The sequence below is a fragment of the Calcarisporiella thermophila genome (assembly GCF_041956535.1).
Source record: "Calcarisporiella thermophila strain CBS 279.70 unplaced genomic scaffold VTP21scaffold_14, whole genome shotgun sequence".
Classification (NCBI taxonomy): Eukaryota; Fungi; Calcarisporiellomycota; class Calcarisporiellomycetes; order Calcarisporiellales; family Calcarisporiellaceae; genus Calcarisporiella; species Calcarisporiella thermophila.
In genome coordinates, this window is record NW_027192204.1 from 325,992 (window position 1) to 353,593 (window position 27,602).

Below are 27,602 nucleotides of genomic sequence, written 5' to 3' on the forward strand. Positions count from 1 at the left end.
CCCCAGGCTATATCTCTATTTCTATGTCTATCTATATTTATATCCTTATAATAATCGACGAGTGTGTGTTTCCTTGCGTTTCCACTTTCATGCCTAGTCTTAGAATATATATACACTACCTTTGATACAGTATTCTACTTTTTGGGGGGAATGCCTAGTGTCTGTCTCTCCATACTTTACATAATATGTAGCGCGAGCTTGAGCTCGGTTTCAACCTTTAACTCTATTGTTTACTTCAATACAATTTCATCTCTTTTTGGAGAAAAACTTCGTGTTTTCTGCTTTTATCATGAATAAACAAAATAGCACAATTGCATATCCAGATAGACCCAAGTAGAAAGGAGGCAGGAAAAAAAATACAGTATAAAATCATGGATGTGGAAAGCGGGGGAGAAGAAGAGAGAGCCTGTGGAAAAGCATTTGACAAGGAAGAGGCGTAGAACAGCCATAGAGGTCGAGGAAGAAACATGGGAGAAGGGAGAAGGAAAGGTCGCCCCATCATTCTAGAGAGAATAGAAGATTCTTAACGCAGTTTTCGTGGTTTAGGGTGCACTCGGGCCCATCTCGTCACTGACAATCCCGGCTAAGAGTTGTTCCACCTCTCCGACCGATTCTAGGTAGAACTCGGCCTCGGTTTGTTTGCGTCCCACCGTGCACGTTACGGCACGGGGAACATCCCGCAGCAAGGAGAACACAACCTCATCGGTCTTGCCATCGCCAACACACAGCAGGAAGTCTATCTCGTCCGCTCCCTCCGACTGCTGCTTCAAATCCCTCAGAATGGCACGGACCGCTGTGGACTTGTCAACAGAAGAGGGCCGCAGCTCTAGTGTTTTGTTTCCGTGGACGATCGCGAGGGCCATGTGCGACATCAGCTTCTCCAGATTGACCTGGAGCTCTTGGGCCTGCCAAGTTCCAAACTCCGGGTCGGTGTTGCGATAGTGCCAGGTGAGGTTGATCTCTTTCTCCTCGATGAAAGAGCCGGGGGTGCGCTCGGTATAATGCTGGAAGAGCGGGCGGATTGTCTCTTTCCACTATTGAATCCACAATGACAAACGAAAAAAAAAGCACGCTGTGGTCAGTGAGCCGTTCACTTGTTAACTATATTGCGTACTTACCGTTGGGTCAACCTGCTCCACAAGCCGGTACCATCCTTGGCCTTCTTCCTTCACCACCTTTCCTTCGGCCACGACCGCCATGGGGTCAATTTGCCCACGCAGAGAGACCGGGTGCTTATAGAAACATCCGTGCTCAGCCGAGAGTCCCACGCCTGTTTCTTGGAACCATGCATCCAAGTGGTGACGGCCGCGGCCAGACAAGATGTAAACGTAATATCCAGGCATGGAGGCCAGCTTCGTCAGCGTGGAGATGATCACACGCGATGGCTTCGCTAGCTCTGGCAGGCGCTGTGGCGTGGTTAGAGTTCCGTCGTAGTCGAGCAGAATGACGCGCTTCTTTGCCTTGTGAGCCGAGGCAATTACCTCCGCGGTGTTGAGACGAGGAAGATTGGCCACTCGGCTGAGCTCCTCCGTTACATGGCGCAACTCCTTGATGAAACTGATGCCCCAGTAGGCTGCGGTGTATTTGGTGACATAGCGGTAGAGTTTCTCGTGATTTGCCTTTCGCTCTGGTTCGGGCATGGTAACCGCCTGGTAGATAGCTTCAGCAAGCTCTTCCGTGTTCCAAGGATTAACGATGATCGAGCCTAGAGTGCAGAAGATTACAAGAGACCGAAATATAAAGAGAAAAAAATTAGATTTCTGGTCCCACCCCCCACCTCCCCCCAAAAAAATACAAATACAAGTCCATTCTTACCGTTCAGAGACTGAGCAGCACCGGCAAATTCGGACAAGATCAAAACACCATGCTTAACTTGCTGAGACGCGATGTACTCATATGAGACGAGGTTCATGCCATCCCGGGTGGAGGAGACGAGGCAGGCATCAGAGATGGCATACAACGCGCACAACTCGTCGAAAGGCATGGACTTGTGCATGAAATGAATGGGGGCAAACTCCACTGTTCCAAATCTGCCGTTGATTCGGCCAACAAGCTCATTGACTACGGCGCGCAGATTTTGATACTCCTCCACGTCCTGTCGGCTGGGCACTGCGAGTTGCACAAGTACCACTTTGCCAACCCACTCGGGGTGTTTGCTCAGAAAGACCTCCATCGCATGCAGCTTTTGGGGCACGCCCTTGATATAGTCAAGCCGGTCGACACCGACGATAATCTTCACGTCGGTGAATTTCTCTTGTAATGCGCGGATACGGGCCTGCACCTTATCCGTCGCGATCATGTCTGTGAATTTTTGCGGGTCAATTCCGATAGGGAACGTGCCCACATACACCTGGCGCCCATCATATTCGACGCCATTGGGCATGGTTGCGAGCCCAAGGATACGCGTGCACGAGGAGAGGAAATGGCGTGCATAGTCGTATGTGTGGAAACCGATCAGATCACAGGAGAGGACGCCTTCCAAGATTTCACGCCTCACGGGTAGAATCCGATAGATCTCACTCGACGGGAAGGGAGTATGCAGGAAGAATCCGATCTTCACCTTTGGCTTGTCTGCCAGACGTTCCCTCAGCAGGCGTGGAAGGAGCATGAGGTGATAGTCCTGCACCCATACGAGATCACCGTCCTGCACACTCTCACAGATTGTGTCTGCGAACGCCTCATTCACGGTCTGATATGCTTCCCAATAGGATTCATCGAATTGAATTTCACCGGGGTGGTAATGGAAGAGCGGCCAAAGAATGCTGTTCGAAAAGCCGTTGTAGTGTGCGTCTGCTAGTTCATCGTCTACAAAGACAGGAATGCACGAGTGCTCTTTGATAAGGCGGCTCTGCACTGTATCACGCTCTTCCTCCGGAACATCGATACCTAATAAAGCATGCAATTGATGAGTACAGAAATCACTTTGTGGTATTCGGAACGGTATTGATACGGGAGGATAAGAAACAGAAATGAAAAAAAAAAAAGAAACAGATGTCATATGAAATTTGAAAAAGAAAAGTGGTAGAGCTTACCTGGCCACCCACTCCAAATGAAATTCATTTTCTGCTTTAGTCCACTCAGTGCAGAAACCAGCCCACCCGATGACATCTTGAAGTGGTATTTTCCATCCTCATCCTTGGTGATCGTGACAGGCAAGCGATTGGAAATGACATGCAGCCTCAATTCGGGCTGGTCGCTATTCGGGCTGTGGCTGCTGGCCTCTGTGGGTTGTTGGGACATGGTTTATAACGAGTCGGCTGAAATAGGGGGGAATAGTGAGAGAGGGAAAGAGATAGGGAAATTTATTTCGAGAGAGAAAGAGAAGAAACTAATGGAAATGTCTGGATATCGCGAGAAAAATAGGCGGACAAAATTTTCAACTTTGGCGTTTTAACGAGCACTTTTAGGAACCGGGATTGCTGACTGGCCCTTCCACGTGCAACGTGGGATCCAGAGCTAATTATCGGCTGCGGAGGCCGGGGACGGCCCCAAAGCTAGCAGCCAGTATGAAAATATCGGCTGCAGCACCGGCCTTTATCCCCCCAACCCTTATCTTTCCGCGATAAGCTCCAGAAGCGCACTGTCTATATACAGGTGTCACCCTGATGGCTCACTAAAGCCTATTTGACTGCGGGAACAGGCATCGATTATCTCCCAGTCACCTGAACCATTGAGAAACGTGCCAGGACGAGGGCTGGGTAGAGAACAGAAGACAAGGTTCGTACTTTATTCTTGTATCAAAGGAGAAACCATGGGGATCGTAATAATAAGAAATCATCGAAAAATGCAAAAGTGGTTTCCAAATCATTGAGCTAATGTTACGGATATAATAAATTATGCAGTTATAAATACAAGACATTGCAGTGTGGTGCATTAGTGCAATTTTCAGATCCCCCCTCCCCCGCAGCATCGCTATTTTCCCCTTCCTCTCCCACTTATTCTGCGCTCCATTCGCCCCCGCTCTACTTTGTTCCGCTCCTCCCCGGTCTCCTGCTCTTCCCTGCGTCGATTTGCCTCTTCTCTCCATTCTTCCAATTCATCGGTGGTGGGAAAATCTACGTTCCAATATCCTGGTGGGGATGCAGGTGGCTTGTGCTTATACCGATGCCTTGAGACTCGCTGTAAGCGCCGCTCCATCATGGTGCCGGGAGAGGGCTGCCTTTGGTTTGAGTGACTAAACGTGGGGCTGGCGTCGTTGTTATCGTCGGAATTGAGCACCGACACTCCCGCAGTGACCTCATAAAAGCGACGACAGCACCCACAATCCGTGCCACGAAGTTGTCGGCGCTTATCTTTCTTGCGTACCGTTTCGTTGTATTTGTACTGGGGCTCGTCATTCCTCTTATGAGCCTGACGAGGGGTATGTCCAACACCACGATTGGAGCTAAGCGCAAAAGCGTTGGGAGGGGAAGAGGATCAGTGCCTGCCGTAGTATACATACGCCGAAGAAAATATATTGGATTCTTACCACTTTTTCTCGCTGTGCCTGATCCGGTTCTCCCCATTATCTAGCACAAAGGCTTCGACCTCGTTTTCGTCATCCAATCGAACCAGCTCATTACAGCCCTCCTCACGATCATAGAGGATGGTTTCTTCTATACAGTCGACACTTTCTCCTTCGTTCTCTCCCTCATTAGCACTGGTTGCCCCATCTTCCTCCTCGTTTGGCCTCAAATATGCGCTATCCACAAAACGTGGAGAACTGGGTGGCAATGCCTGATAGCGTCCCTTAGGCCGTTCCGATATTGACGCCTGATCATTGCTAAATATGGATCTGCTCTCCTCTTCGTCCTCCATCCGTTTCTCCACGCCCCCTTCATCTACCTCTTCTAACTCTAAGAGCACCTCTTGCATGCTTTCTCGGCGTGTCATGCCTGCGGTGGTTTGACTTGATACTTCGTTGTATTGGTCGTCGTCATCACGAATAGTTTCATCAGCACAAGGAATTTGACTAGGTGGTTGTTTTTCCAGCTCCTCAAGCTGCTGCGAAAAGGTCACAAGCAGTTCTCTCTTCACGTCCTTGTCTTTGGTTAAATCTGAGGGCGAATGTGCGCGGGGAGTACTAGCGATGACCATAGTCGACCGCTTGAACTCTCTGCGTAAAGAGGGTGAATCTTCCCCGAGAGCAACGGCCGATGTACCCCGCCTCTTTCCGGATAATGGGCTCAAGGGTTCTGCGTTTTTCGCACGGCTTACTCGCACAGATTCTAAGCCTCGTTCACTTGACTCCAATTTTGCGGTATCCCGCATATCACACATTCCAGCGACAAATTCTGTTGCTTGCGTGGCATCCATGGTGGCGACTCTCTCACGTCCATCCTCGTGCTCTCCTACCCTAATTTCGGTTGAAACAACTATACTATTGTTTATTATCCGCCTTTTTACCGAGTGAGTATTGGAACTTTCAGTAGGTGCGGGACTCGGCCGCTTTGTAGTTAATGGTGGAGAATAGAAATTCGGTTTTGGTTCGGGAGTAACCGCGCGCACTGCAGATCGACTATGGATAGCTTGCGCTATGCCGTGTTCGTTCTCACGATCTCCAGAAGGATGGGTTGCCCGGTGGTTGGAACCTGAAGGAGAAATAGTTATGGGGAGTACGGAGAAATTATCCATTATCGGTGGGTTCATTATCTCCAAGGCCTCATTCTCACTATCACTATTATGCAATGTTACTATCTCGCTGCTGCGCTTTCCTTCCTTTCTAGGATGGGTTTCGCTCTCTTCTGTTTGTGGACTCACGGTAGGGCGCATCTTATTATGATGTTTCCATTCTGCCCATTGCTTGCGCCTCTTGAGATAGTGTTCTCTCAGCTTGTTGAATTTATGCTCGAGGGCCTCATAACGAGATTTCCACTGGTCTTCCATTTCCTCAAGTGCAAAATGAAAGAGCATCGAATCACTGGTGTTTAAATATAGTCCACCATAAGAATCCCAAATGAATTAGACAGCCAGCAAGCAATCGCTTACATATTCCTGCTATCATCGTTACCATTTTGCGTGTAGGGGAAGCTGGATGTGTAGCTTTCACGCGAGTTCTCAAAAAATGAGTCACTAATTCTAATAGAAATATGGAGCATAAAACACCGATGGTGGAAATTAGGTTCCGATCATTGCATTGTCTATCTATTTACATGCAACCTACTCATTTCGCTTGGATCGCCCGGCACTTATCCTCTGAATAATCTGACGTGCTATCTTTCGTCGATCCTCATTTTCCAGCCAGATATTTTTCTCGAGTGTACCAAGCGCATTCTTGAGATTGTGGTTTTCAACTTTTGGATCATAAAGTAAGCGTTAAAATAATCAGTGGAATCCCGTTCTATTTCTCATTCGACATACTGACCCTTGAGAAGACGCGTTTCTTCTTGATAATGATCTATAAAATGTTGGACAGAGAGCTTAAAACTCAACACAGCTGGGTCTTCATCCATTGTCTGTATATAGACCCTGAACGAAGTTGAAATTATCCTATGTAAGGGTTGGAGATCGGTTGCCAGGACGAAATGAACGCGTATAATTTTTATTTTAGATGATTAATTTAATGTGACTTTAATTTTTTTTTCGTTCATTCATATCGATTGTCTATTCTTAAATAAATAGATGGATTTGAATCCGCTAACCGCCTGGACGACCCTCTCCCACGCCACCCCTACCACTCCCGCTGCATCATCGACTCCACCTACATCCTACACATTTCGCCGCGCCGATTTCTCATTCCTTCCACAATTATATGCAATTCTCGAGAAATTTGGAAAGCAGGATGAATTACCGGAAGTTATGCGAGAGGTAGACATATATGATTTTCGGCAGATGCCTTAGTACACGATTTTTGATAACCACATTTTACGTTTACAGTTCAGCAAGTTGAACGACATGTTAATCCGTGCTCGTCGTATTATTCAGGAGCTTCCTGGCGCAGATCTCTCAAAAGAAGAACTGGAACGAGTATTGGGAAGAGAAAAAGAGGTCCTCGCCGCAAAAAGGTAAGCTTGACTAGAAGTCGACTAAATACTCTAAGCTACAAAGTCGGTTGCCTTCTTTCTATAGAGAACAATTGCAGGAATACGTGAAGCTTCCCGTTTTTGAACTCTTGAAGGAGATCGAGACGCCAGCCTCCAATCCTATGGACCAAGGTTCGAATTGAACTCACCCTTCGTGTTATAGATGCGCTCTATGTTTTTCATTTTATCTGTAATCGGATTCATTTTGTAACGCACATATCCTCTGAAGAAGATTTTACTAGTATATTGTTAACATTTGCAATAATAAAAAAAAGACAAATAATGCGGTAATAAACAAGAAAAAAGTACGCCCCGTTCAAGTACGCGTGACCATTTGGATGTTATGCTTCTTCTGGAACGCTACAAACTCTTCCTCCTTTTTCTTGTATGTCTGAAGGAGCTGATTCATTACGTTTTTGATCTACAGCCAAAAGAGTTAGCCATTTTTAGAGATCCATGTCACATGCGTTATACATTACCCCTTCATGATTGGTCTTCAAGGCAGGCAATACCTCTCCCACAGTGCGCTCCACGAGCACACCCCCGATAAGGCGGAAGCATTTGCGGTCCGTTTGTAAAGGAGAGATTGTATCGATGACCAGCCTATTAACCACATTGCAGTTTAGATTTGTGCACAACTAACGAGAGCTTGCTTCAAAGGCTTACTTATGCTCATCAGACTCGGCCTCGAGTTCTCCGATCTTCTGTGCAAGATTCTGGAGCTCTTGCTTCATCAGATTGAACTACGAATTTTAACACAAAAAGGCAACATAATGAAGTTGAAAAAAATAATGATGGTAGACTTTTAAACAGATCGTAACTGTACCTGGACTGTTACTTCTTGATCGGGGGCCTTGCCTCCTGTAGATGGTGAGGCCATGGTGTGGCGATTTGTCGAGTATTATTATTTATTTGGATGTCATAACACGATAGGCGCGTATTTTTGATTTCGATAGAGGGTGCTGCGCCGCCAGGTAAAGCGGTCGAATAGTTAAGAAATAGAATGAATTTAGAATTGTGCACGTCTCAATCGTGCGTAGAGGATAGAAAAATAAGAGAGCAACAGCGGTAGAGAAAGGGCGAATAAATGAAAACAAAAGGTGAGGGAGAAAAAGAGAAAAGGTGAGAGAGGGAAGTGGAAAGAACTGAATAAACACTATAGATGATTAGAGAGAATTGATAGGGTAATAAAAAAATATAAAAATTATACACTTGATATTTTACCTCTCTCTCACACAAAATTGATCTATCTATTCCTCCTCAACAATGGAAAGCTTGGAAAAGAAAAATTACACCCGAGGAGAAATCCATGTGGAATACAAAGAAAAAAAAACCAATAGAACAAAAGGTATATGGCTAGACCAGGGCGGGCCATTTTTTTTAGCTAGTGCTTCCTCTACGGGGAAGGGGGGCTAAACTCCCCGTGCTTGTTCTCGTTGGAATGATGGTTCCCATCGAAACGGGGCGCTTTTCAGCCGACCTTGAGGAGCTTGTTGCTTGAGCCGGAACAGTTGGAGCAATGCACACCAGCGGGAAGACTCCTCTCTTTCCGGTCTCGACCACCTCGCCCAGGGCCCACCCATCGTCGTATACTCGTTGGATTGTGACGGCATCGTCACGGTTAAGGGAGAGCTCGTCCTCCCGACGGGCAAAGAACGGATGCACAACCATATGCTGGCGGGAGGCGGGATCCAGGGGAGGCGAGGTGGGGGAGGTGGGTTTGACGGTGGCGTTGGAGTGGAAGAAGCCACGGCGGCGGAAGTGGCGGAAAAGCATGATGGCAAGAGAGACGGCGAGGAGGACTCCCAGGATCGACGCACACACCAGAACCACATTTTTGATGCGCGAGGATTGGGCTCCATCCTCGGTTTTATCTGAGGTCGGGGCAAGGGCCGTGGTGTTGCAAGGCGAGATGACGTCGCAGGTGGAGCCCAGACACTTGGTTCCATTCGAGCCGCAGATAAGTTGCTCATTTTTGGCTCCAGGGGCGCAAAATATCTCTGTCCCGTTGAAAGGATAATACGAGCAACGCTCATACATCCCCCGTAGCTTCTCATCGCGACTTGGATCCTTCGGCTGGGGACACCATTTTAGATCTCCCAGCAGCTTCTCCAAACTTGCCGCATAAGCCATGCAGCTCTCCTTGCACAAGGGCGGCAAATACCGCCCATTATTGCACGCACGACTGTGCTCCGAGACTATAATGTCCGCACAAAGCATACTTATTCGGTAATTAAGGAGCCCTCCCATATAGGAGCCGAGATTGCCACCGGTGCAGTTCCAGTAGTCGCGCAGCCACTGCAAGTTTTCATGGGGATTGTTCACGTAGGAAAACAGGCTGGCGTCGAATGACTCAACGGTGGAATTGAATTGGAAGCGAGAGGTATTCTCCAGAGACACGAAGAAGTCCTGCCAGAGTGGGCATGCAACGGACCCTGAACAATGGTGAAATTCGACAGCGTTAGCAGCCAGTCTAGAGAGGCCAATGTAGCAAAAGCAGTGCACTGCTGGCAGTGCCCTGAAGGAATTGTCCTTACCATTAAGTGACAGGCATTTCTCCGGTGGAATGGCTTGTGCCGTGAACATGGGCAGAATCGCGCTCGCTATAACGAAAAGGTACCATAGGGTATGACAGGTCCGCCATGGCGGAAGAACAAGCGACATTCTTTATGGTTCAAACACTGGTGCTAGTGGTTGAATGCGGGGAGAAAAGGTTGGGTGTGGGAACGGGGAAATAAGGGGGAGAAAGAGAATATTGTGAAAAGAGTTCACCCCCTTTACGCATGCAGCAATAAGAAAAAAAAGGAACAGACACGTCGCTAGCCCGCTTTTTGATCGATCGGCTTCCCCGCGTGTATGGTAAGAATTGGTTTTATTTCGAATTATTAACTGTTAAAATCAATGACATCGGTTTATTTTATTTTCGTTCATCCGGTCCCCTTTGACATCCTCCCAAAGTGCGGAGAGCAGTCCAGGCCCCTGTAGATCTTGTTTAATAGCAAATGCTTATGGCCGCAAGATCCCATTAAGCACCCCAGAAATAATAAAATAACACTCGAATGCGCATTACCGCCTCTGTCGGGTAATTTCTGCATCAAGATTTGCCTTTTCAATCATGTCAGGATCTTCATCATCCCCTCATGGGCCAGTTGATATTGTCAAAGGCCGCAATATATACTGTTGCAAGCTTTTATTGACCGTGAGTATATATAGAAATTAAAGTATTTACATTTGCTAATAACAACATCAATAAAATGATACACTGTATAGGACGTTTTGTCCATGCCTTTCCTGAAAGGAGATGATAATTTGCTCGAGCTCCTCATCTAAATCGGTAGCCAGCTCAATCTAGTATGCAGAGAAAGGGGTGAGAAGAGGGTGATGGGAAGGATGAGAAGGTAAATACCATATTGGCAAGTTGCAAAATCATCCGCCCGCCCACTGCAGCATCCTCATGATTATCCTTGATATCAATGTTAATTACATGGACAGGGGTATTGAGTTTCTGTCCGCGGTTCAGTAAATCTATTCGAGAAGATAGTTAATAATGCCCCCACCAGTCTCTTTCATCCAAGATAAGCGGTATATACTTTCGCAAACTGCATCGTAACATCGCTCTTCACACGTAATAATCACATCAAATAATTCATCTGCTTCCTGAAATCTCTCGGGGGCAGCTTTGATCTTACGGTTACGATCGAGCATCTGCAGCAGTCCATTTTGGGTGTAGAGATGAGGATCCTTCTGTTTTAGTTCCTGGTAGACTTGGTCATAAGGTGTACCAAATGGGTAGACATTGGGTTTGTCGATACTGGGGCCAGGAAGCCGAACCTGAGTGCCGGTTCCAAATGAACGGACGTTGAAACCTCTTTTACTACAAACACAAGTTGAATTGATACATGTGACAGAAGAAAACCAACCAAAGAGCCATTCGATGAGCTACCTAAGCACATTATGTGCCTCCATACTCCGATTTTGATTACTAGCACATATGACAGCGTACCGTACCATTTGATAAGGAGAGCCAAATGAATTAAGATCTATCTAAAACCTATTAAAACTAGACGCGAAAACAAATCAAATATGATTTCGCAATCCGTCCTCTCATATCTTTAAATTGGGAGCTTTCTATTTTCCGCGCTCTTTTTTTAAAAAAATATAACAATTAGCCCCCTATTATAGTGGAAACCATGAGCAAAGTTAAAATTCTTCATTCATTCTCCGAGTTCAATGATGCTATCAATCAAGCTTCTCCAGAGCAGCTTGTTGTCATTGCTTTCTCGGCAACATGGTGTGGTCCCTGTAAGGTTATGAAGCCCGTTTTCGACTCGTTTTCGATCAAATACCCTAGCGTTAGTTTTGCAAAGGTAACCTCTTGCCGTAGAGTTTCCGGCCACGATCTGTGCGTTGAATGCGTTTTCGCTATCGTTCATTAACTAGGTTGATGTCGATGAAGTACAACAAGCTGCTCAGGCAGCTGGTGTGACATCGATGCCCACGTACCAATTCTACAAGGGAGGTAGGAAGATCGACGAAATGAAAGGGGCAAACGGTCCTCAGCTAGAGGCCCTTTTGAAACAACATTCGGGATCCGCTGTTGCAGAGGGATCAAACTATGGCATTACCGGATATGTAAGCCATTTTTGAGCGCTGCGTTGGCAGCTTATTTAAGCCAAACTGACCGTATTGGCTTCCATATGCTAGAGTGATCTTACTCAGTATGTAACCCTTAATCAACTCGATTGTCTTAACCAGCAGCAGGATCACTCGGTCCGTAATATCTTTGTACGCGGCCCTAATTATCTCGAAAGCGATGTCGACGAACAACTCATTGTTGTGGTGCCTTTCAATCAAGCCGTTCGACTACACTCGATCAAGTTTGTTGGGTCAGGCCCACAGGCCCCCAAAACTGTAAAACTGTATGTCAACCGGTACACGCTTGGTTTCGACGAGGCGGAAAGTGTCGAGCCAACACAGGTGCTTGAGTTAACCGAGCGAGACTTCCAGGAGGATGAAGTGACTCCATTACGGTTCGTAAAATTCCAAAATGTGAACAGTATTGTGGTGAGTATCCCCTGGGGTTCTGGATCGAACCAAGTCTAGAATATACTAATTTCGTGCGGATCGTAGCTATTCATCGAGGATAACCAGGGTGACGAGGAGACAACTAAACTCGAACAGCTTGTATTTATTGGGTATGTAGAAAGGAACTCCTGACTATTATCTATTGTTTGCTTTCCTCTCAGGCACTTATTGAAATATTTTATGCATAACAGAACTCCGGCGGAGAAAGTAGATATAGGCAATCTAAAGAAACTAGACGAGCAAGATGGTTAGAAAAATTGGCGTCGATTGTTCCATTGCTTCTATTTTTTATCACAATAAAGCTAATGCCAAAATTCTCACGTCAATAAAGCTACTATGGCAACTAAACATTAATATCTACGGCAGTCGAATTACCCGTGATGGCGAGGTAATATACTAGATAACCGTGCAATCCAGCACATATTGGTAAATTAGGATTGTTTTGAACAGTAGGCTCAGATTGAATCTAGTATCAAACACCTGATGAACTTGCCACGTATGCGGACTCGAGCACTAATATCTTCACGGGTGGATGTCAGCGAGATGCTGGAAAAGACTCGGTGAAGTAGGATGCTCTACTTTGCCATGAATAATCTGAGGCATTGTAGGGCTTCACTGCTTATTCAAAGGTCCTCTTAAATATAGCAGGGTGACACCTCCATCTTTGTAGAAGCAACATCTCGATGGGATTGGGGCCTCGTCCACGGGGCTGAAATCTCCAGTCGCCTGCTTAGGCAGGATTCTTCGGTAGAACCAAACAAAAAATAAGCGGTTTATGCGAAGGGATCAGGCCACCGAAGCTAATCGATGGAATTTAACCGGTCGATTGGGCCATAGTTTAATAGATCGAAACTCGCCCGGCCACGGCCATTTACAAAGAGGAAGATAGCATGGTCATATGGCAAGGGTGTACCACGCCGTGTTAGAGTTGGGAAGGAAGAGCGCCCCGGTGTCCTATGTCGTGCTTCCTGAGTCTTTTTCGGTGACCATACGACCATTTCGAATTTGTCCAGTTTTTCCCACCAAGCCTGCCTTTTACGGTCAATAGTTAATAATTCACAATTAGCGTTTGCCCTAGACATTCGCCAATTATTAATCACACGAGCTTGGCGGGATATATATAGGGTCCAAATCCACAAGAAACCCTAAAATTACAACAGCAGCTATTACCATTGTCTCTCATTTAATATGGCGTTACCAGAGAATTTTATGGATCCCATCTTCCATTACGATGTCCATGTCTACTTCACAGACCAGACTCAACCCCAAGCAGCAAAACTACGCGAGCGCCTGATAAAGACATTCCCTCGTTTGCGCGTTTTTGATCTCGTCCCCCGTCCAGTGGGACCCCACTCCCTGCCCATGTTCGAGGCACACCTCCTGTCGCCCAAAGAGTTCGTCGAGGTAGTGACATGGTTAAGCTTCAATAGGGGAGAGCTCTCCATTCTAGTGCACCCTAAAACTCATAATGAAACCAACCATGACTCACGATTAAATCACTCTGACCGCACAATATGGCTGGGAGAGCCGCAACAGATGAGGTTGGAAATATTCATGTAGTCAGCAACCTGTGCACTTTGTAAGAATATTAAATATTTTCGGTGGAAGACATTTTTCCCCATATAATCTTGTAGCAATAGGGGAGAAGTCCCATTTGTTTCCACGCTGTATTTGATAAAGGGAGAATATTTATAAAAGATAAAAGTGACAAAAAAAACGATAAAAAGAATACAATATACACAAGAAAGGGGCATAGATAAACAAGCCCGGTTACACCCAATTCCATCACACACTCCGTATACTCAAAAATAATAATAAAATATTAAAACTCTAAAATATAGTATATAGATGGCCCAAAAGTATACTAGACTCCGAAATTCAAGTTCACATCCTTTTGCGGGATCTGCCCAAAGAGCCATTCTCGTTCGTCGACAGACTTGGCAGCTCGCTTGGCGGCCAAGATGTGAGGGGCAATAAATTTGCCGTCACTTGCACAGTCTTCCTCCTCATCCTCCTCGTCGTCCTCAACTTCATAACGCCGCGACTTCTCTTCTCCTCCACTCTCTGTTTTCTCACCGGGGGTGGGCCGTTTCTTAGGGCTCCTTCGCCGCGAGCCTCGTGAGATCCCCACATGGCTATGGCTTAAAATCTCCATAACCTCCTTTTCCTTCTTGACGTCTTCCTCGTCAACGGCTTTTGCCTTCGGTTGAGGCCAGAGGATGGTTATGGGCATTGAGGTAGCATAGACCGAGATTTTTATGTCTGCTGCGAATGGAAATACACATGGGGTCAATACAGTCCATAATATGGGAAAAGTCCCTGGAATTCTTGCTATGGGTACCTTCTTCCTCCCCGGGCTCCTCTTCGGCATCATCCTCGTCCTCAGCTTGGTCTTCCTCCAGACCGTACCTCTTTCTTTTTTCTACGCCTTCCCCCTCTCTTGTCCGTAACTCTTCGTCCAGCACAAACAGTTCCTCCGCCTCCTCTCCACCCTCTGGTTGCTTTGCTCCCTCTCTAACCTCCTCAACCGGCTTTTGATCCCTCTCGGTAAATTCGGCACCATCAGCGGCCGCTGCTTCCTCTTCCGGCCTCTCCTCAATTATTGTCGACAATCCCCCAATGCTTGTCTCTTCTTCTCTTGCCCCTTTTGCTTCCACAGTATCATTGGGTAGAGAGGATGGGTGCTCTTGAGGGGTAAAAGCTTGCAGCAGCTCGGTTTCTCCAGTCATGCTTGGTTGACTTCTCACAGCCTGCACATCTGCATCCAAATTCAAGCTCATCCGACGTGGAACGCTACCGAAAGGGGGACCGTTCTCTAGAGTCTCTCCTGGCGATCCTAAAGATATGCCATTGCGGGGGCTTGCGTTTTCCAGTGAAGACGTCACACGGGCCGTATGGTTCATTTCGCTTGTGCCAGGCTCAGATGTATTTGAAGTAAAGGCATCATAGGCGGGAGGAACGGCGCTAGCTAGCTGACACACCTTTTCCCACAACGCATCTCGCTCCTGCCTGGCACGCCGGTGCCATTCCTGTAGCCTTTTTCGCTGTTCTTTAGTGTACCGAGCAATGAGTTCTTCGGTTCGCCGCGTTTCAAGCTCAAAAGCATTGGTAAGGGATTTCTCAAGATATTCGTAAGTAGCTGATAGGTCAAGCGATGAAGCTGATTGTATATTAGGGAGATCGGGAGGAGAGGGGATTGTTGCGGTAGTAGTATCATAAAGTATGAGTTGGTATGTAATTGAGTACTTGCTATCATTTTTCGCATTCTCAATGGAATCTTTCGACTAATTAGTAAAAAAAAATAGCTCGTCATGCTAACGGAAGTTACAATTACTGGATGTTCATTAAAACAATTACCAATAATCCACTCTCAATGGACACTAGTCCATCCACAGGTGAAACTTGCGATGTATTGTTCAACTTCTGATCGATTCTTGAGTCCCGACAGAAAGTGCACACTTTCGTATTACAATTAAGACATCGGAGCATTACCCAATGTTCTGATGACGATGTTAGCATCGGCCGGACTTCTGCAAGTGAGGGTACAGACTACCAAAGGGAGGTTAAGTTAATCACTGTGTTATCCACTGACTGTAGAACCGTTCGCAACAAGAATTACCACTCGAATTCCTCCCATTCCGAGGTAGATTTTGTTTTCTTCACTTGCATGGATGTCTCGTGGATGTAGACGGATGTTGAGACATGGACATGCATACATAATCAGAAAAAAGAAGAATACAAAGAGAACGATTAGATGATGGGGGGAGGAGGGGGAAGGAGGCCAAGGAGTCCAATGGGATGGTGAGAACGATTGACTGTGAAAGAGAAATACGTCAAAAATGGTAACCGGATTTTTGTTGTATAATTTCCACGTATTTTTTTCAGGCAAAAGATTAGCCAATGTAACTTAAGATGAATATAGGCCTCACTTAAGTTTTACACGTAGACAAGGAGTGAAATAAATCTACTAGCAAGCAATCTGCCGCCTCTCAGCGGGATTCCGTTGTATAATATAACAAAAATTTTCCCTTTTTTTATTCTATATACCTAAAACAACGTCAAATAACCTGTACCAAGTACCGACCCTGCTAACACTATATAAGCGCTCTTATAAACTCCAGGCACCGTCAGAGACCTTCCCGTATCCCATACCAAATGCCGAATTCCATTGAGAGAGTGGAAGCAGAATGGGAAGGCCAACGCGAATTTGCCAGCAGTCTTCAAGCCAGCCGGAATCTGGGATGCCATCTCTGCAAGAGTTTCTGAGCTGATTTCAGCACCCACAAGGGGGCCAACTCCATAAGCGATGGCAACTCCGTAGAGACCAGTAGCGAGGGCTGCACCTGTAACACGATGTGTGATGGATAATGTCCAAGTGAGTTGAGGTTTGTAGATCATCCATGGGGAGAGAGGGCGCTGCTTTTTCCTCTGCTCTGCCTCTGTGTGCAGGACGCGGATACTGGGAGTAGCGCGTTGGAGAGCGGGAGTGAGTGTACCAAGACGAATTAGGGAGCGAGTAGCCAGCATCCTGAGTAAAACCAGAAAAAATGAGCAAATAGGTCTGTATAGAATGGAAAGAGCAAGCGGATCGGAACACGGAAGAAGAATGCGGGCAAGACCCGATCACGCCCTCTATGCATAAAAGAGCCATGGCATCTAATTTTATTTCCTTACCTTTGGCAATTGTTTAAGTTGAGATTCGACCGGGGCAAGGAAAACAAGTGGAAGACCCGAGAGCTCGCGAAATGACGGAACGCCGGGTGGCTTATGCTAAAGCCCCAATCCCACCAATTTAAGAAAGCCCACGTGACGTGTAGGAAGGGCCTTAGTTTTTTCGCTCCCTAGAATTGCTTGCACTCAGCATTTTCGACATGGGGAAGGGTAAGAGCTTCTCGCCCTTGGTGATAATGATACGAGGTGAACGCTAATATAGCTCGCATTCTGTAGCATTCCCTGTATATTTAGAGGGTGATAGTATTTACACCTGCAACAAATGTCACACGCACCTCGCGGCTCACGAGGATATAATATCCAAGGTTCGTAGTATCAACCTCCCCCCTCCCTCCCCGCTTTTCTGTTTATTCTGTCATCTCATAAATATCTGCCTCATCTACTTGCTCCATTTTTAGTCCTTTCACGGGCGTCATGGTCGTGCCTATCTCTTCAATGCAGTAGCCAACCACACCGTCGGAACAATTGAAGATCGCATTTTAACCACAGGTGTCCATTCAGTTGCCGATATATATTGTAAAGTGTGTAATAATATGATTGGCTGGAAGTACATTCGGGCCTCGGAAGAGAGCCAAAAGTATAAAGAAGGAAAGTTCATAATAGAGAAAGCCCGGATTGTGAAGGAGAACAGCTGGGAGGATTGAGGGAGATTTGACTTTCCTGCTAAAGCTTCGCATTATTATGTTGATTTTTCCACTCTTCTAGTTCTTTTTTTTTTCTTGACTTTTCTTTTTTATTCCTCCACGAGTGTATATAATAACTTTCAACTCCTCCAGTATTATATTGTTTGTTGTTTTTTGTTTCTTCTATTCGATCCTGCACAGTTTCATTGCAAATACTTGCTTTTTCAGTGAATAAACCTAAGAATTTGTGTATTGTTCAATGGCTCCTATGGCTGCACTCGGTCGGCATATAGGAAGGGATGGAAGATACAGCGAAAGGGACCTAATTGAAAACAAATGCTATCCTTATTCTAGCTTGGTCGGGAGGTATTGCACTGTTTACGTGTTTACTCGATTACATCTTATTGAATGGATGACTAGAATAGACTCTGTTTATTATTTTATCGCGAATATTAAGATACTCCTCTACTACATGTCCAAGCCAAAAAAAACAAAAGGGAAAGAGAAGGGAAATATATAGCATTGAATAAATTGTTTTTGAGATGCAATAAACTACAGTGCTATGGAGTAGCGGAAAATACCGCCTTTTTTGTTAACTATTAAAAGGAATGCAAATATGAACAATTGTCTTATTAGGGATATAAAGATATGTTGTTGCTCATTCAACCCAAAAAGGCCTTATTTAACTGGCATCATAGACTTAGAGATTGCGTGGAATTCGAGAGATATAGCATCCATTCTGCACGAATTTCTGGCCGTTTGTAGGTTGGAAGGTGTGGACAACATACATAAGAGCAAGGTGTGTTTGGCCGTGAAGGAGCAATAGGGTAGGGCGTCGCACGCTGTGAAGGTGAGTTTGGACGGGTAGGTGAAACTGGATAGGGCCCGCGAAGCATTTTATATAGTCGTCTTTGAGAGGTCAGTAAAATAAGAGCACTTCGGTGGAATCGATAAAGAGTTGCAAAAAAATTCCACAGGTTAGGAAAATAAAAGAATAAAAACGGACGGTTGACTTTTCGCCTGAAGACTACAGCTATTTATAAGCATCTCTTTGTCAAATTGGTCTCGAAAGTAACAAACAAAACTGAGCCATCTATGCAAGAAAACAATGGAGCAACTTTGTGCGGGATTTGTTCACTTGCATCCGCCTGTTTTAATGGACTGATAGCTGCCAACTTTTTAATAACTTCCCGTTTTATAAGGTGGTGGTGCACGTACGCCCAAAGATTGGCCTAGAAAAATTTTTAAGAGCTCCTAGATACCAGTGTTAGTATTTGGAATTTAATCAGGGGGTAATAATATTTATATATATCCTACACTGTCACTTATTCGGAATGAGCGCCATATTTTGAAGGGAAAAAAAAAATGCTAAGAGAAACAGAGAGTTTATTTTATTAAAAGGCAATCGCGAAGATATGGCTAGAGTTCGATATTTAAAAGTCACTGTGCTGATGAGTTAATAGTCTTAATAATGTTGTTGCAGAATGCTTCTCTGCTCTAGTTTTTACTTTATCCTAGTGCTTCTCTTTTCGCCGCTGATTCAATGCCAGGACCCAGCTCCCAAACAGCTCATGGTCCCCTCCATTTACGCTTCCACCCAAGCCAATGCTGCTTCTGCCCTGATCTACGAGGCGCTTTTCGCCAAACCCAGGCCGCCTCTTTCGCAAATAGCACCGCGGTTGCGCGGTGCTATCTTGGCCGCCATCTTCACTCTCCGGCAGGCTGACATGCGGATCGGCAAGGGAGCGGAGAAGGGGTGGAGCTCCGGCATGAATGCTGCATTGGTGGAGGTGCAGGCTGCCGAAAGGGCAGTGGAGGCGGTTCGATTTGCTCTGAGCTCATATCAAGACTAGGAACGCCGTTGTAGCGTTAGCATGGTTGGCGATTTTTACATATTTGTTGGGACATAAGTGTGCTTGCATCCACCCCCATTTTCTCTATGCACACGGCGTTCCGCTTCATCTCGTTGATTCGGACGTTGTATCTCACCAATTTATGCAATCTTGCGAAATAATAAAGCAAAATGGACAGCTACCATAAGGAGAAGATGGGGTATCCTTATTCGGCTTAAATGGAATCGATTCATACATCTCTGGATGCAGTGCGGGCCTTTCGCATGAGGTATCATAATTACCTTTTGCTCTCTTGTCCACCCATACTATGGGGAACCTACGCAAGTCCCGAAGTAGGCCAAGAAAATAATGGAAAAAAGATACGCCTACGGTTCAAAATGGAGAGTTTTATTTTGTTTGATATATACAGTTCGAAGATCTACATTTTCAAAAGGAAAATAAAAAATAAAAAATAAAATAAAATAACAATAAAAAAAATCTATGCACTCCTCGCAGCCTTCCTTTCCATCTCCTCCTGCTTTCCATTTTCCTCTCTATACTTCCGCTTCCGGCCGTTCACGCCATCCACTTCTAAAATGGTTAAACAGTAGGTTTCATAAGTATTGAGCCCATCCATAGAAAAAAAAGAAACTGTGACATAATGTTCATTTACATCCAAATATGCTTTAACCTAAAGTGAGCATTCACCAGATTTTCCACTCAGCCAAACACTACTTGTGGCGAGTAGTAAAGGTTCTCCTCCTTCTCCTGAATCGAACAATTACCATTTTCTTCGTTCTGGCTCTTTTCCTCTGGCGGCTTGGAGTCAGATTGTCGTCTATTTATTGCCTCGTGAAAGTAAGATTCAATCCCGAAACTTTCGCTGGACGAAATGGAAAAAAAAGAATAAATAGATGAGATACATCGTAACAACTCATCTGAAGATCAAGGACAAAAACAGATATATACCAGATGGCTAGCATCGATTTTGCCTTCAGAAGATCAGAATAGTAGGACGTTTTGGAAAGGGGGGCGCACATCTGCATGAGGGTATACTTGGTATTCTGATAGGGATTGTCTATATCCACCGACTACGGAGCCAGAGATTAGATATGGATACGCAAAGAGAAACTCGTGCTATTTTCAAAATCAAGTCCAGGTCTCTATACCTTTTTCACATACGCCCGCACCACCTCCTCTAATGGGATTAATCCTTCCGCCCGGAACACAGACGGGTTGTCCTGCGCTCCACGCGCAATCATCGCCGAGTGGGCACCTGTGCTTGAGCACACCTTCTCTATATCAGAGTAGTTGAACACATCACCATTAGCAATCACAGGAACAGAGATGGGTTGCTCTTGGATGATCTCCCGGAGCATCTCCCAGTTGGCTTTATCTTTGGGTCGTTGATCACGAGTCCTATATGAGCAATATGATTTCAGAAAGGGTGCTTCGTTCTGACGATCCATTGTATAACATACCGGCAATGGACGGCAATGGCTTTCACGCCGGTACGCTCAATCATCTTAATGAGCTCAATGGTTTCTGCTTTGGTCTTAAGGAGCCGGATCTTGCATGTGACGGGCAGTCCGCAGTTGTTCACGAGATTCACTAAAATCTAATAGCGAGATTAGATCAATACACCCAGCCAAAGGGATATGTGTTCTGATCTACCTTTTCTAAGCGCTCTGGATCGCTAAGCAGAGCAGCGCCCATACCTCCCTGGATGGAAAATTTCTTCGGGCATCCACAATTGACATCGATGCCCGATACATCTTGGGCACTAGAAAATTTCCAGTTGAACATCCAATTAATAAGAAAAAAAATCGCATGGTACTGATTTAACAAAAAAAATACATACACTGTAAGTGCGGCTTGAAGAGCCAAATCAGGATCGGCAGTTCCCATTTGGAATATCAACTTGTCTTTCTCACATGGGTGCGTTCTGAAATTTAATGCGCCGTTTTTCACATAGTCGATCGTTCCAGTATTCTCTGCTTAAACCATTACTAGTCACAAATTCCAGATCTAGGAGGGGAAAAACGCCAGAAAGCTTACCATTGACGATGCGCTCGGAGCCGATAATGCGTTTGTCGATGGTCTCTGGGGAGTAGACCAAATCAGCTCCATATTCTAGCGCAAGTAGGCGAAGCGGAAGAGTGCCGACTCGCACCATAGGAGCTAGGATCTTGGCGCTCGCATACCTGGCTGACAACGCACCCCAAGTGGACATGGCCGTGTTACTAGAGTAATGTCAAAATTCAAATCGCTGGATCCACAAGCAAAAAGTCCCAGTGTTTACGGTAACTGAGTTATAACGTCATCAAACATATCATTATATTGAATTTTATGTTACGTCAAATTTCATTCAGTTTCTTGTTTTTTTCACAAGCCCACCGATTGGGAGTTAGTTTAGCGATTAACGCGCATCGAGATCATGGACGATGAATTAGAAGCCATCAGAGCGAGACGACTCGCGGAACTGCAAAATATGCAGGGAGTAGGTGTTTGCTTTCTACACAGCGCTAGCGGCGATATGTCCATTAATCTTTTTATTCTTGGTATTTTTGAATTGAACATTAGCAGGCCCGTCCCGGTGGCAACCCAGGAGCACCCAACTCACAAGGCGGGGACGATGCGGAGAAAAAACGGTCAGTTTAGTTTTCAGTCTTCCCAGGGAAAGTTTTATTCATTTAATTAACCCAATGCTGATTTAGTCAAATGGAGGAAATGCGACAGACTATGGTAGATTCGATAGTGAATTTTGGAGAATCGCTGTAGGATAATATTAGTGACCTTAATTCTCTCTATTATAATTACAGCTTATTCAGATTCTAGATAATGAGGCGCGTGAAAGACGTAGATATTTGCTCTTCCTTGCTCCATTCTCTCTATTCTATGTATTAACGCATTTCTTTCGAATCTGTTTCATAGTCGGTCGGATTCAAATGGTCAAGGCTGATAAAGCTCGCGCTGTCGAGGATCTCCTTATTCGCATGGCTCAAACTGGCCAGCTTCGGGGCAAAGTGAATGAGTCGCAGCTCATCGACTTGCTTCAGCAGATTAATGACCAGCAGCATAAAAGCCAAACTAACAAGATTGTCGTAAGTATCCTGTTACTACTGTACACTTGGCCTGTTACGCGCATTTACATTATTTTCTTCTTTCTCTCTCTGTACTTGGGATAGTATAATCGTCGGAGATTCGATGACGATGAGGATGAATTCGATCTGTAGTTATCTCTGCTCTTTTTATTTTCCAGTATACTCTTAATGAACTTTGGTCCTCTATTTCGGATTGTTATTTTTTTTTTCATCTAATATCATGCCTGACATCTTTTATCTTCCATCTCTTAATGCGAAGAAAATGTTACCAACGGAGGTAGTCAGAGCTTAAGTCCTTACTGGATTGATATGTTGCCGCATTGCAATATATGATCAACTCCGTAAAGAAATCAGCTTTATCTCTCAAGCAGGAGAAAAATGTCTTTTGCTTTCAAAACAATGAACACATGCTCCTGGTAGAATTAGTTCATCGTTCTGCAAAACAAAACAATCTGTTTCAGATATTTCGCTCTTGCAAGTGTATTTAGAACCGACATTGTGTATCAAAAGCAACGTATGTTCTGATAGCCTTGCGATGTGGTAAAGAACAACACCCAGTTGGCTTTGACCCACTGCGTATTTATAGTGTAAATATTTGGAGTGGCTTAGAATGCTTGAGCATGTCCACCTGTTTTTGTTCACGAGAGGTAGAGGTCGAAATTCCATACAATTCTTTCCACGTTATTTATTGTATATTTAATGTCTTAACAACACGGTGAAGAGTAAATTATGCTAGGTCATTTGGGAAAATGAAGGGATTTCATGTTACTAAATAAATCTACAAACGTAATAATAATAGAATAAAGAGAAAAAATAAAAAAAAAAGAGTATCCTAGGGCAGATCGTAAAACTATCCGTGATATATATAATTATATATATAGTAGAAAGAAACGAAAGTATTGATGACATAGGTGGGAGGAGGGGTGAAAGGGAAGAAATACTAAGATAGGAAGGGGACTCTCACATAATACAACATGAAGGAAGGAAGTTAGGAAGGGAGGGGAAAATAAAAAACAGGGGTGAAGAAGTAACAAAAATTCGATTAGACTATAAAGTTATCTATTTCCGGTACAAGTAAACATGGAAGGTATCGCATTTCAATATTATATATAATGAATAGAAAAGCAGAGATATAGTTACTAAGATAATCAGTTGACGACTAACGGGTTTACTTGCAGCCGTTGCAGGAGCCAAGCGGCAACGCGAGGATGGCCTTGCAGGAACTGGAACAGCAACACCGCAAGCATTATCAATAACAAGGGAGCCCAGAAGAGGAGCAGTCGCTTATCGTTCAGGCGTAGGAGAGAGCGCTCCTCTCTAACCGTGGTGGCCTGCTTATCCTCAGCATCGGAAGCAGGGCTTTCATAGGCAGCAGGGCTATGGAGGGCATGCGTAGATTCCAGGCTGCATCCTGTTCGGTTGGATGATGATGGGTTAACACTTGTAGAGGGGTTGGAGGTAGGGCGCCGCAAGGATGCGTTTGTGGTGGGCGAAGAATAATATGCCGGGCTTGCTCCCCCGTTCCTCACGGCTTTCAAGCTTCGATCCTGAAGTTCATCCGCACTGGAGCATGCCGTAGCTTCACTGAACTTCCCGGCATCAACATCTGCACTGTATCCATCCCACTCTTTGCCCCATTTTCCATCGTCTGCAACGGGTCTTCGCTCTCCGCTCGGCCTTCTCGTTCCTGTTCCACTGTTGCCTCGGGCGAATCTCCTGCCACCTAAGTTGGCCGGCAAGTTAAATGGTAGACTAGGGAAACTGGGGAGGCTTGCCTGCGCCGCAACAATGCTCTGCCAGGGAACGTTGAACGACGTTTGTTTGATATTCGGCATATGCAGGTGGGGAATCGAGGAGGTGTTCAGGTGGGAGAGCGTCTTTTGAAGCCAGGCAGTGGCAGCAGCCACGTCCACAAACGCCTGCTTCTTCTTCTCCGCCACCGATTCTTCGACCGACATGGATTTGGAAATGTTAACGTCCGCTACGGGCTGAATTCCAGCAGTTTCGACATTTTCCAAAATTAGCCCCCCCTCCTCTCCCTCCACTTCTCCCGTGACGTCGCTCTCGTAGGATAAGTCTCCAATGTCAGAGGGCTCGCTTTCCGAATAGTCTAAATCCTCCTCTTCGTCGAACTCCTCGTCCCACTCCGAGTCGTCCTCCTCATCGCTTGACACTGCCATAATATCGTTCTGAGTTGGCGGCGAACCATTCGGGGAGAGGATCCGACTATCTTGTTCACGCAATATCGCCACAATCTCGTGGAAGCAGCGCGACCTTGCCAAGTCAATTGGCATCTGCTTGCCCTCGTTTTTGACCTCCACCTTGGCTCCCCCATCGACGAGAATCCGCACGATAGACTTGTGCCCCATCCACGCCGCGTAATGTAAAGGGGTGAAGCCATTGCGGTCTTTCACATTAATCCGCGCACCCAAATCTTGTACGAGTGCCCTGGCCAGCCGCTCGAGATTTAATACTGCGCAGAAATGTAGCATCGTGTGCTTGCGGCGGTTGCGAAGTGAGACGTCCAGTGAATAAGGAGTTGAGTAGGAGCGAGCCGAGAAGAGCGCATGCAATATATTCGTCTCACAGCGATGGCGGTCTCTAGTTCCGGACGAAGAAACACTGCGTCCAGTGCCACCACTGCCGTCAGAGGGATCCAGCAGTCCTCTACCAAGGCCAAAATCGTGGCCAGAGCTTACAATCCGCATGGCAATCTCGCGTGCATTCTCCATCCGCCCAGTCAACTTCACATTGAGTACCTGCAAAGCCAACTCCATCAGCTGGCGGTCGGTGGATTCATCTTTGTAAGTGAAGAACAGCGACTGGCTTGTGTCTGCGAGCGTGAGGGGATGCTCTTTGAACGAGACGATCACTGGACCAGGCATCGGGGAGGGCGGGAGCAAGCAAACAATGGTGCCCGGACCCCAAATTTGAGTCGAGAAAGAGGGGGTCTCGCCAAATAAACAGGTCAGCCCCTGATAGAATCCAGAGCCCAATATGGTCACCTCGATTCCGCCAAGAAGCGGACCTTCGTCAGGGATCAGCTTACTTATGACGGGGGCTGGAATCGGATGTGATAGCAAATCGCGCGGATCCACCTGCAAGGGATTGATGTAGGGGGTGGGAGATGTCTGGATCGATGCAGACTGCGCAGGGGCAACCATTCCTGCTGCAACACGAGATCCGCGCCGTTGTCCCTCCGATAGGTGTCGTCGCTGGGAGGTTCTCTTCTGTTGTAGCAATTGATGCTGTTGTTGGTGCTGCTGTAGCTGTTGGGATTGAGGCAGATTGAAAGTCACCCCGTTAACGTAGGAATATGGTGACCCACGCTGATACAACAAATGTGAATTTCGTGATCGAATTTGCTGTACAGGGGGAGATGTAGACTGCTGTAGCTGTGACTGCTGCTGCTGGTCGGCTTGCTCCAGCTGTGAGGCTATCGAGGAGGGAGGAGAGTTTTGATGCCCGTGCGTGGATCCTGGGCTGCCGGGGCCGAATCCGGAGCTCTCAAACATTGTTCCACCCGATTCAGAGAGGGGCGTCATCAGGGTCAGTGAACTAGGGGAGAGCGGAGAGACAGGACTCAACATGACCTGGGGCGACATGGGAGTGTTGGGTGTGGCAGGCCCACTAATGGCCTCGGGTTTGATTGTAGAGGGGGTATCGTGAATGGGAGGAGAGTAGTTCTGCTCGGACGCTCGGACCCTTCGTCTCTGCTTCCTGTGCTCTTTCTCTTTACCGCTCCGGGAGCTCTTGTGGTCGTCTGTGATCAGAATGGGGGGGGAGGTGCCTCTGGCCACAATTCTCCCCAGATGATCCCGCAGTTGGAATGAGATTATGAACCCAACCTTTTCATTGTGATGCCGGCAATAGCAGGTGATGCGAGTAGGGAGGATGATTTCTCCGGATTCGAAAGGGACCACTTCTGGACAATTGAAAAGGAGGATGCGCTGCTGTTCATAGGCCAGGAGGGATTCTTCATCCATGTTCTGGAACTTATCGGGAGCAGCATCGGGTTTGGGCGGACGAGGTTTCTTGCGCTGGGCTCGCTTACGTTCTCGCCGCACGCAGCCAACGCAAGTAACGACTTTCTTGGCAACGCCCGAAGCACACAATACTGCCGCTTCCATAGTAAGAATCCCCTTCTCTCCGAGGGGTGATTGCATTTGCTTCGCATTTTTCGAGTGCTTCAAGGTAAGCTTCTGTTTTGCAATCATGATCTCGGGAAGTTTGATATGCGTCCAAGAACCATCCACCTTCTCGCCCTTATCGTTGGCCAAATGGATCGCTAGCTTTGTCTGAGTCTCCACACGTGACTTTGCTCCTTGTTGTGGCACACCAAGAACACGAATTTGCAGGCTATTAAGAGAGGAAAATATGAGCTGGACAAAGGGAATGAGTGAAAACGTGGTGCGACTTACATCTTGTGGTTTAAGTCCGAAACGTTACTATTGATTGCATCCAAATAGGAGGGATTTGATGCAGCTGTTTCTTTTGTGCTATTAGATTAATATAAAAAAAAAGCTGTCAATATAAAATAAAATACACCAAAATTTATTCCCCAAATTACCTTTCCAAATTTTCGAAATCTAGATAATCCGAGTAGTTTTTATTTTCGGCTGATGTACCAGGTATCAGATCGTCATACTAGATTACGGGAAGTTAGAGAACGATCATATTAGCAGCATTACTGAATAGCTGCGATCCCACCTGGTTGTAACTTCTCGAATATCCTGACTCGATGGGCCAAGGCGATCCAACTGATGACGAAGCGAGCGAGTGGGATGCTGACATGTTATAGTAGTTTGCTTCCCCAAGCATTATATCTCTTCCCTGCAGATCATCACTGTCGTCCTCCTCTCCATAATCCCCCTCATCGCTCAAGTCTGCATCCATAGGCATGGAGCTTTCTAGGCCCTCATCAGATGTTACCTCGTGATTCTCCACGATAAAGATTGCTTTTGTTTTTGATTCGTCTGTGTCTTGTTGGAGCGCAGTGCCCACATCGAGATCCAGTGAAGTCTCCCCGGGCATTGCTCTTGGAGAGTAAATTAGGCAAGAAAATTGAATGAATGGAAATTTAAAGGCCCAAGAAATTCTTTTGTGAAATTGGGCTGAAAAATAAAAGATGAAAAAGAATGATAAATAGCAGTACTTTCAAGAATATTAAATGATGGTAGCAATTGATTATTTAATGAGTTGAGAAATAAAAGCCGTTCTTACAAA

General features: G+C 45.9%; 15 protein-coding genes across 15 annotated transcripts; 5 read left to right on the forward strand and 10 right to left on the reverse strand.

Moving 5' to 3' along the window:
- Positions 1-542: 542 nt before the first annotated feature.
- On the reverse strand, positions 543-3,240 carry VTP21DRAFT_2404 (uncharacterized protein; the record flags this gene model as incomplete). The annotated part of the gene is made up of 4 exons (XM_069392594.1): positions 543-1,034; positions 1,119-1,705; positions 1,816-2,886; positions 3,033-3,240. 4 exons carry the CDS (start codon positions 3,238-3,240, stop codon positions 543-545), a joined length of 2,358 nt encoding a protein of 785 aa, XP_069250293.1.
- A 672-nt stretch (positions 3,241-3,912) lies between these two features.
- VTP21DRAFT_2405 (uncharacterized protein) lies at positions 3,913-6,431 on the reverse strand (the record flags this gene model as incomplete). Its single annotated transcript, XM_069392595.1, has 5 exons — positions 3,913-4,384; positions 4,469-5,899; positions 5,968-6,057; positions 6,143-6,272; positions 6,344-6,431. 5 exons carry the CDS (start codon positions 6,429-6,431, stop codon positions 3,913-3,915), a joined length of 2,211 nt encoding a protein of 736 aa, XP_069250294.1.
- A 169-nt stretch (positions 6,432-6,600) lies between these two features.
- Positions 6,601-7,144, forward strand: VTP21DRAFT_2406 (uncharacterized protein; the record flags this gene model as incomplete). Its single annotated transcript, XM_069392596.1, has 3 exons — positions 6,601-6,786; positions 6,856-6,983; positions 7,048-7,144. 3 exons carry the CDS (start codon positions 6,601-6,603, stop codon positions 7,142-7,144), a joined length of 411 nt encoding a protein of 136 aa, XP_069250295.1.
- Positions 7,145-7,317: 173 nt separating this feature from the next.
- VTP21DRAFT_2407 (uncharacterized protein) lies at positions 7,318-7,881 on the reverse strand (the record flags this gene model as incomplete). Its single annotated transcript, XM_069392597.1, has 4 exons — positions 7,318-7,422; positions 7,481-7,604; positions 7,668-7,744; positions 7,828-7,881. 4 exons carry the CDS (start codon positions 7,879-7,881, stop codon positions 7,318-7,320), a joined length of 360 nt encoding a protein of 119 aa, XP_069250296.1.
- A 500-nt stretch (positions 7,882-8,381) lies between these two features.
- Positions 8,382-9,665, reverse strand: VTP21DRAFT_2408 (uncharacterized protein; the record flags this gene model as incomplete). Its single annotated transcript, XM_069392598.1, has 1 exon — positions 8,382-9,665. One exon carries the CDS (start codon positions 9,663-9,665, stop codon positions 8,382-8,384), a length of 1,284 nt encoding a protein of 427 aa, XP_069250297.1.
- A 582-nt stretch (positions 9,666-10,247) lies between these two features.
- VTP21DRAFT_2409 (uncharacterized protein) lies at positions 10,248-11,012 on the reverse strand (the record flags this gene model as incomplete). Its single annotated transcript, XM_069392599.1, has 4 exons — positions 10,248-10,349; positions 10,408-10,526; positions 10,592-10,875; positions 10,945-11,012. The coding sequence occupies 4 exons, from the start codon at positions 11,010-11,012 to the stop codon at positions 10,248-10,250; spliced, it is 573 nt and encodes a 190-aa protein (XP_069250298.1).
- A 179-nt stretch (positions 11,013-11,191) lies between these two features.
- Positions 11,192-12,338, forward strand: VTP21DRAFT_2410 (uncharacterized protein; the record flags this gene model as incomplete). Its single annotated transcript, XM_069392601.1, has 5 exons — positions 11,192-11,368; positions 11,442-11,633; positions 11,706-12,065; positions 12,132-12,196; positions 12,278-12,338. The coding sequence occupies 5 exons, from the start codon at positions 11,192-11,194 to the stop codon at positions 12,336-12,338; spliced, it is 855 nt and encodes a 284-aa protein (XP_069250299.1).
- Positions 12,339-12,886: 548 nt separating this feature from the next.
- VTP21DRAFT_2411 (uncharacterized protein) lies at positions 12,887-13,168 on the reverse strand (the record flags this gene model as incomplete). Its single annotated transcript, XM_069392602.1, has 1 exon — positions 12,887-13,168. One exon carries the CDS (start codon positions 13,166-13,168, stop codon positions 12,887-12,889), a length of 282 nt encoding a protein of 93 aa, XP_069250300.1.
- Positions 13,169-13,274: 106 nt separating this feature from the next.
- On the forward strand, positions 13,275-13,646 carry VTP21DRAFT_2412 (uncharacterized protein; the record flags this gene model as incomplete). Its single annotated transcript, XM_069392603.1, has 1 exon — positions 13,275-13,646. One exon carries the CDS (start codon positions 13,275-13,277, stop codon positions 13,644-13,646), a length of 372 nt encoding a protein of 123 aa, XP_069250301.1.
- A 304-nt stretch (positions 13,647-13,950) lies between these two features.
- VTP21DRAFT_2413 (uncharacterized protein) lies at positions 13,951-15,804 on the reverse strand (the record flags this gene model as incomplete). The annotated part of the gene is made up of 4 exons (XM_069392604.1): positions 13,951-14,351; positions 14,428-15,370; positions 15,444-15,635; positions 15,706-15,804. The coding sequence occupies 4 exons, from the start codon at positions 15,802-15,804 to the stop codon at positions 13,951-13,953; spliced, it is 1,635 nt and encodes a 544-aa protein (XP_069250302.1).
- A 329-nt stretch (positions 15,805-16,133) lies between these two features.
- On the reverse strand, positions 16,134-16,613 carry VTP21DRAFT_2414 (uncharacterized protein; the record flags this gene model as incomplete). Its single annotated transcript, XM_069392605.1, has 1 exon — positions 16,134-16,613. The coding sequence occupies one exon, from the start codon at positions 16,611-16,613 to the stop codon at positions 16,134-16,136; it is 480 nt and encodes a 159-aa protein (XP_069250303.1).
- A 2,311-nt stretch (positions 16,614-18,924) lies between these two features.
- Positions 18,925-19,293, forward strand: VTP21DRAFT_2415 (uncharacterized protein; the record flags this gene model as incomplete). Its single annotated transcript, XM_069392606.1, has 1 exon — positions 18,925-19,293. One exon carries the CDS (start codon positions 18,925-18,927, stop codon positions 19,291-19,293), a length of 369 nt encoding a protein of 122 aa, XP_069250304.1.
- A 478-nt stretch (positions 19,294-19,771) lies between these two features.
- VTP21DRAFT_2416 (uncharacterized protein) lies at positions 19,772-21,603 on the reverse strand (the record flags this gene model as incomplete). The annotated part of the gene is made up of 9 exons (XM_069392607.1): positions 19,772-19,863; positions 20,058-20,155; positions 20,242-20,363; positions 20,442-20,691; positions 20,754-20,890; positions 20,947-21,055; positions 21,134-21,266; positions 21,331-21,515; positions 21,575-21,603. 9 exons carry the CDS (start codon positions 21,601-21,603, stop codon positions 19,772-19,774), a joined length of 1,155 nt encoding a protein of 384 aa, XP_069250305.1.
- A 106-nt stretch (positions 21,604-21,709) lies between these two features.
- VTP21DRAFT_2417 (uncharacterized protein) lies at positions 21,710-22,508 on the forward strand (the record flags this gene model as incomplete). Its single annotated transcript, XM_069392608.1, has 6 exons — positions 21,710-21,772; positions 21,856-21,923; positions 21,990-22,017; positions 22,095-22,131; positions 22,207-22,376; positions 22,461-22,508. The coding sequence occupies 6 exons, from the start codon at positions 21,710-21,712 to the stop codon at positions 22,506-22,508; spliced, it is 414 nt and encodes a 137-aa protein (XP_069250306.1).
- Positions 22,509-23,524: 1,016 nt separating this feature from the next.
- Positions 23,525-27,410, reverse strand: VTP21DRAFT_2418 (uncharacterized protein; the record flags this gene model as incomplete). Its single annotated transcript, XM_069392609.1, has 4 exons — positions 23,525-26,735; positions 26,798-26,875; positions 26,947-27,023; positions 27,087-27,410. The coding sequence occupies 4 exons, from the start codon at positions 27,408-27,410 to the stop codon at positions 23,525-23,527; spliced, it is 3,690 nt and encodes a 1,229-aa protein (XP_069250307.1).
- Positions 27,411-27,602: the final 192 nt, after the last annotated feature.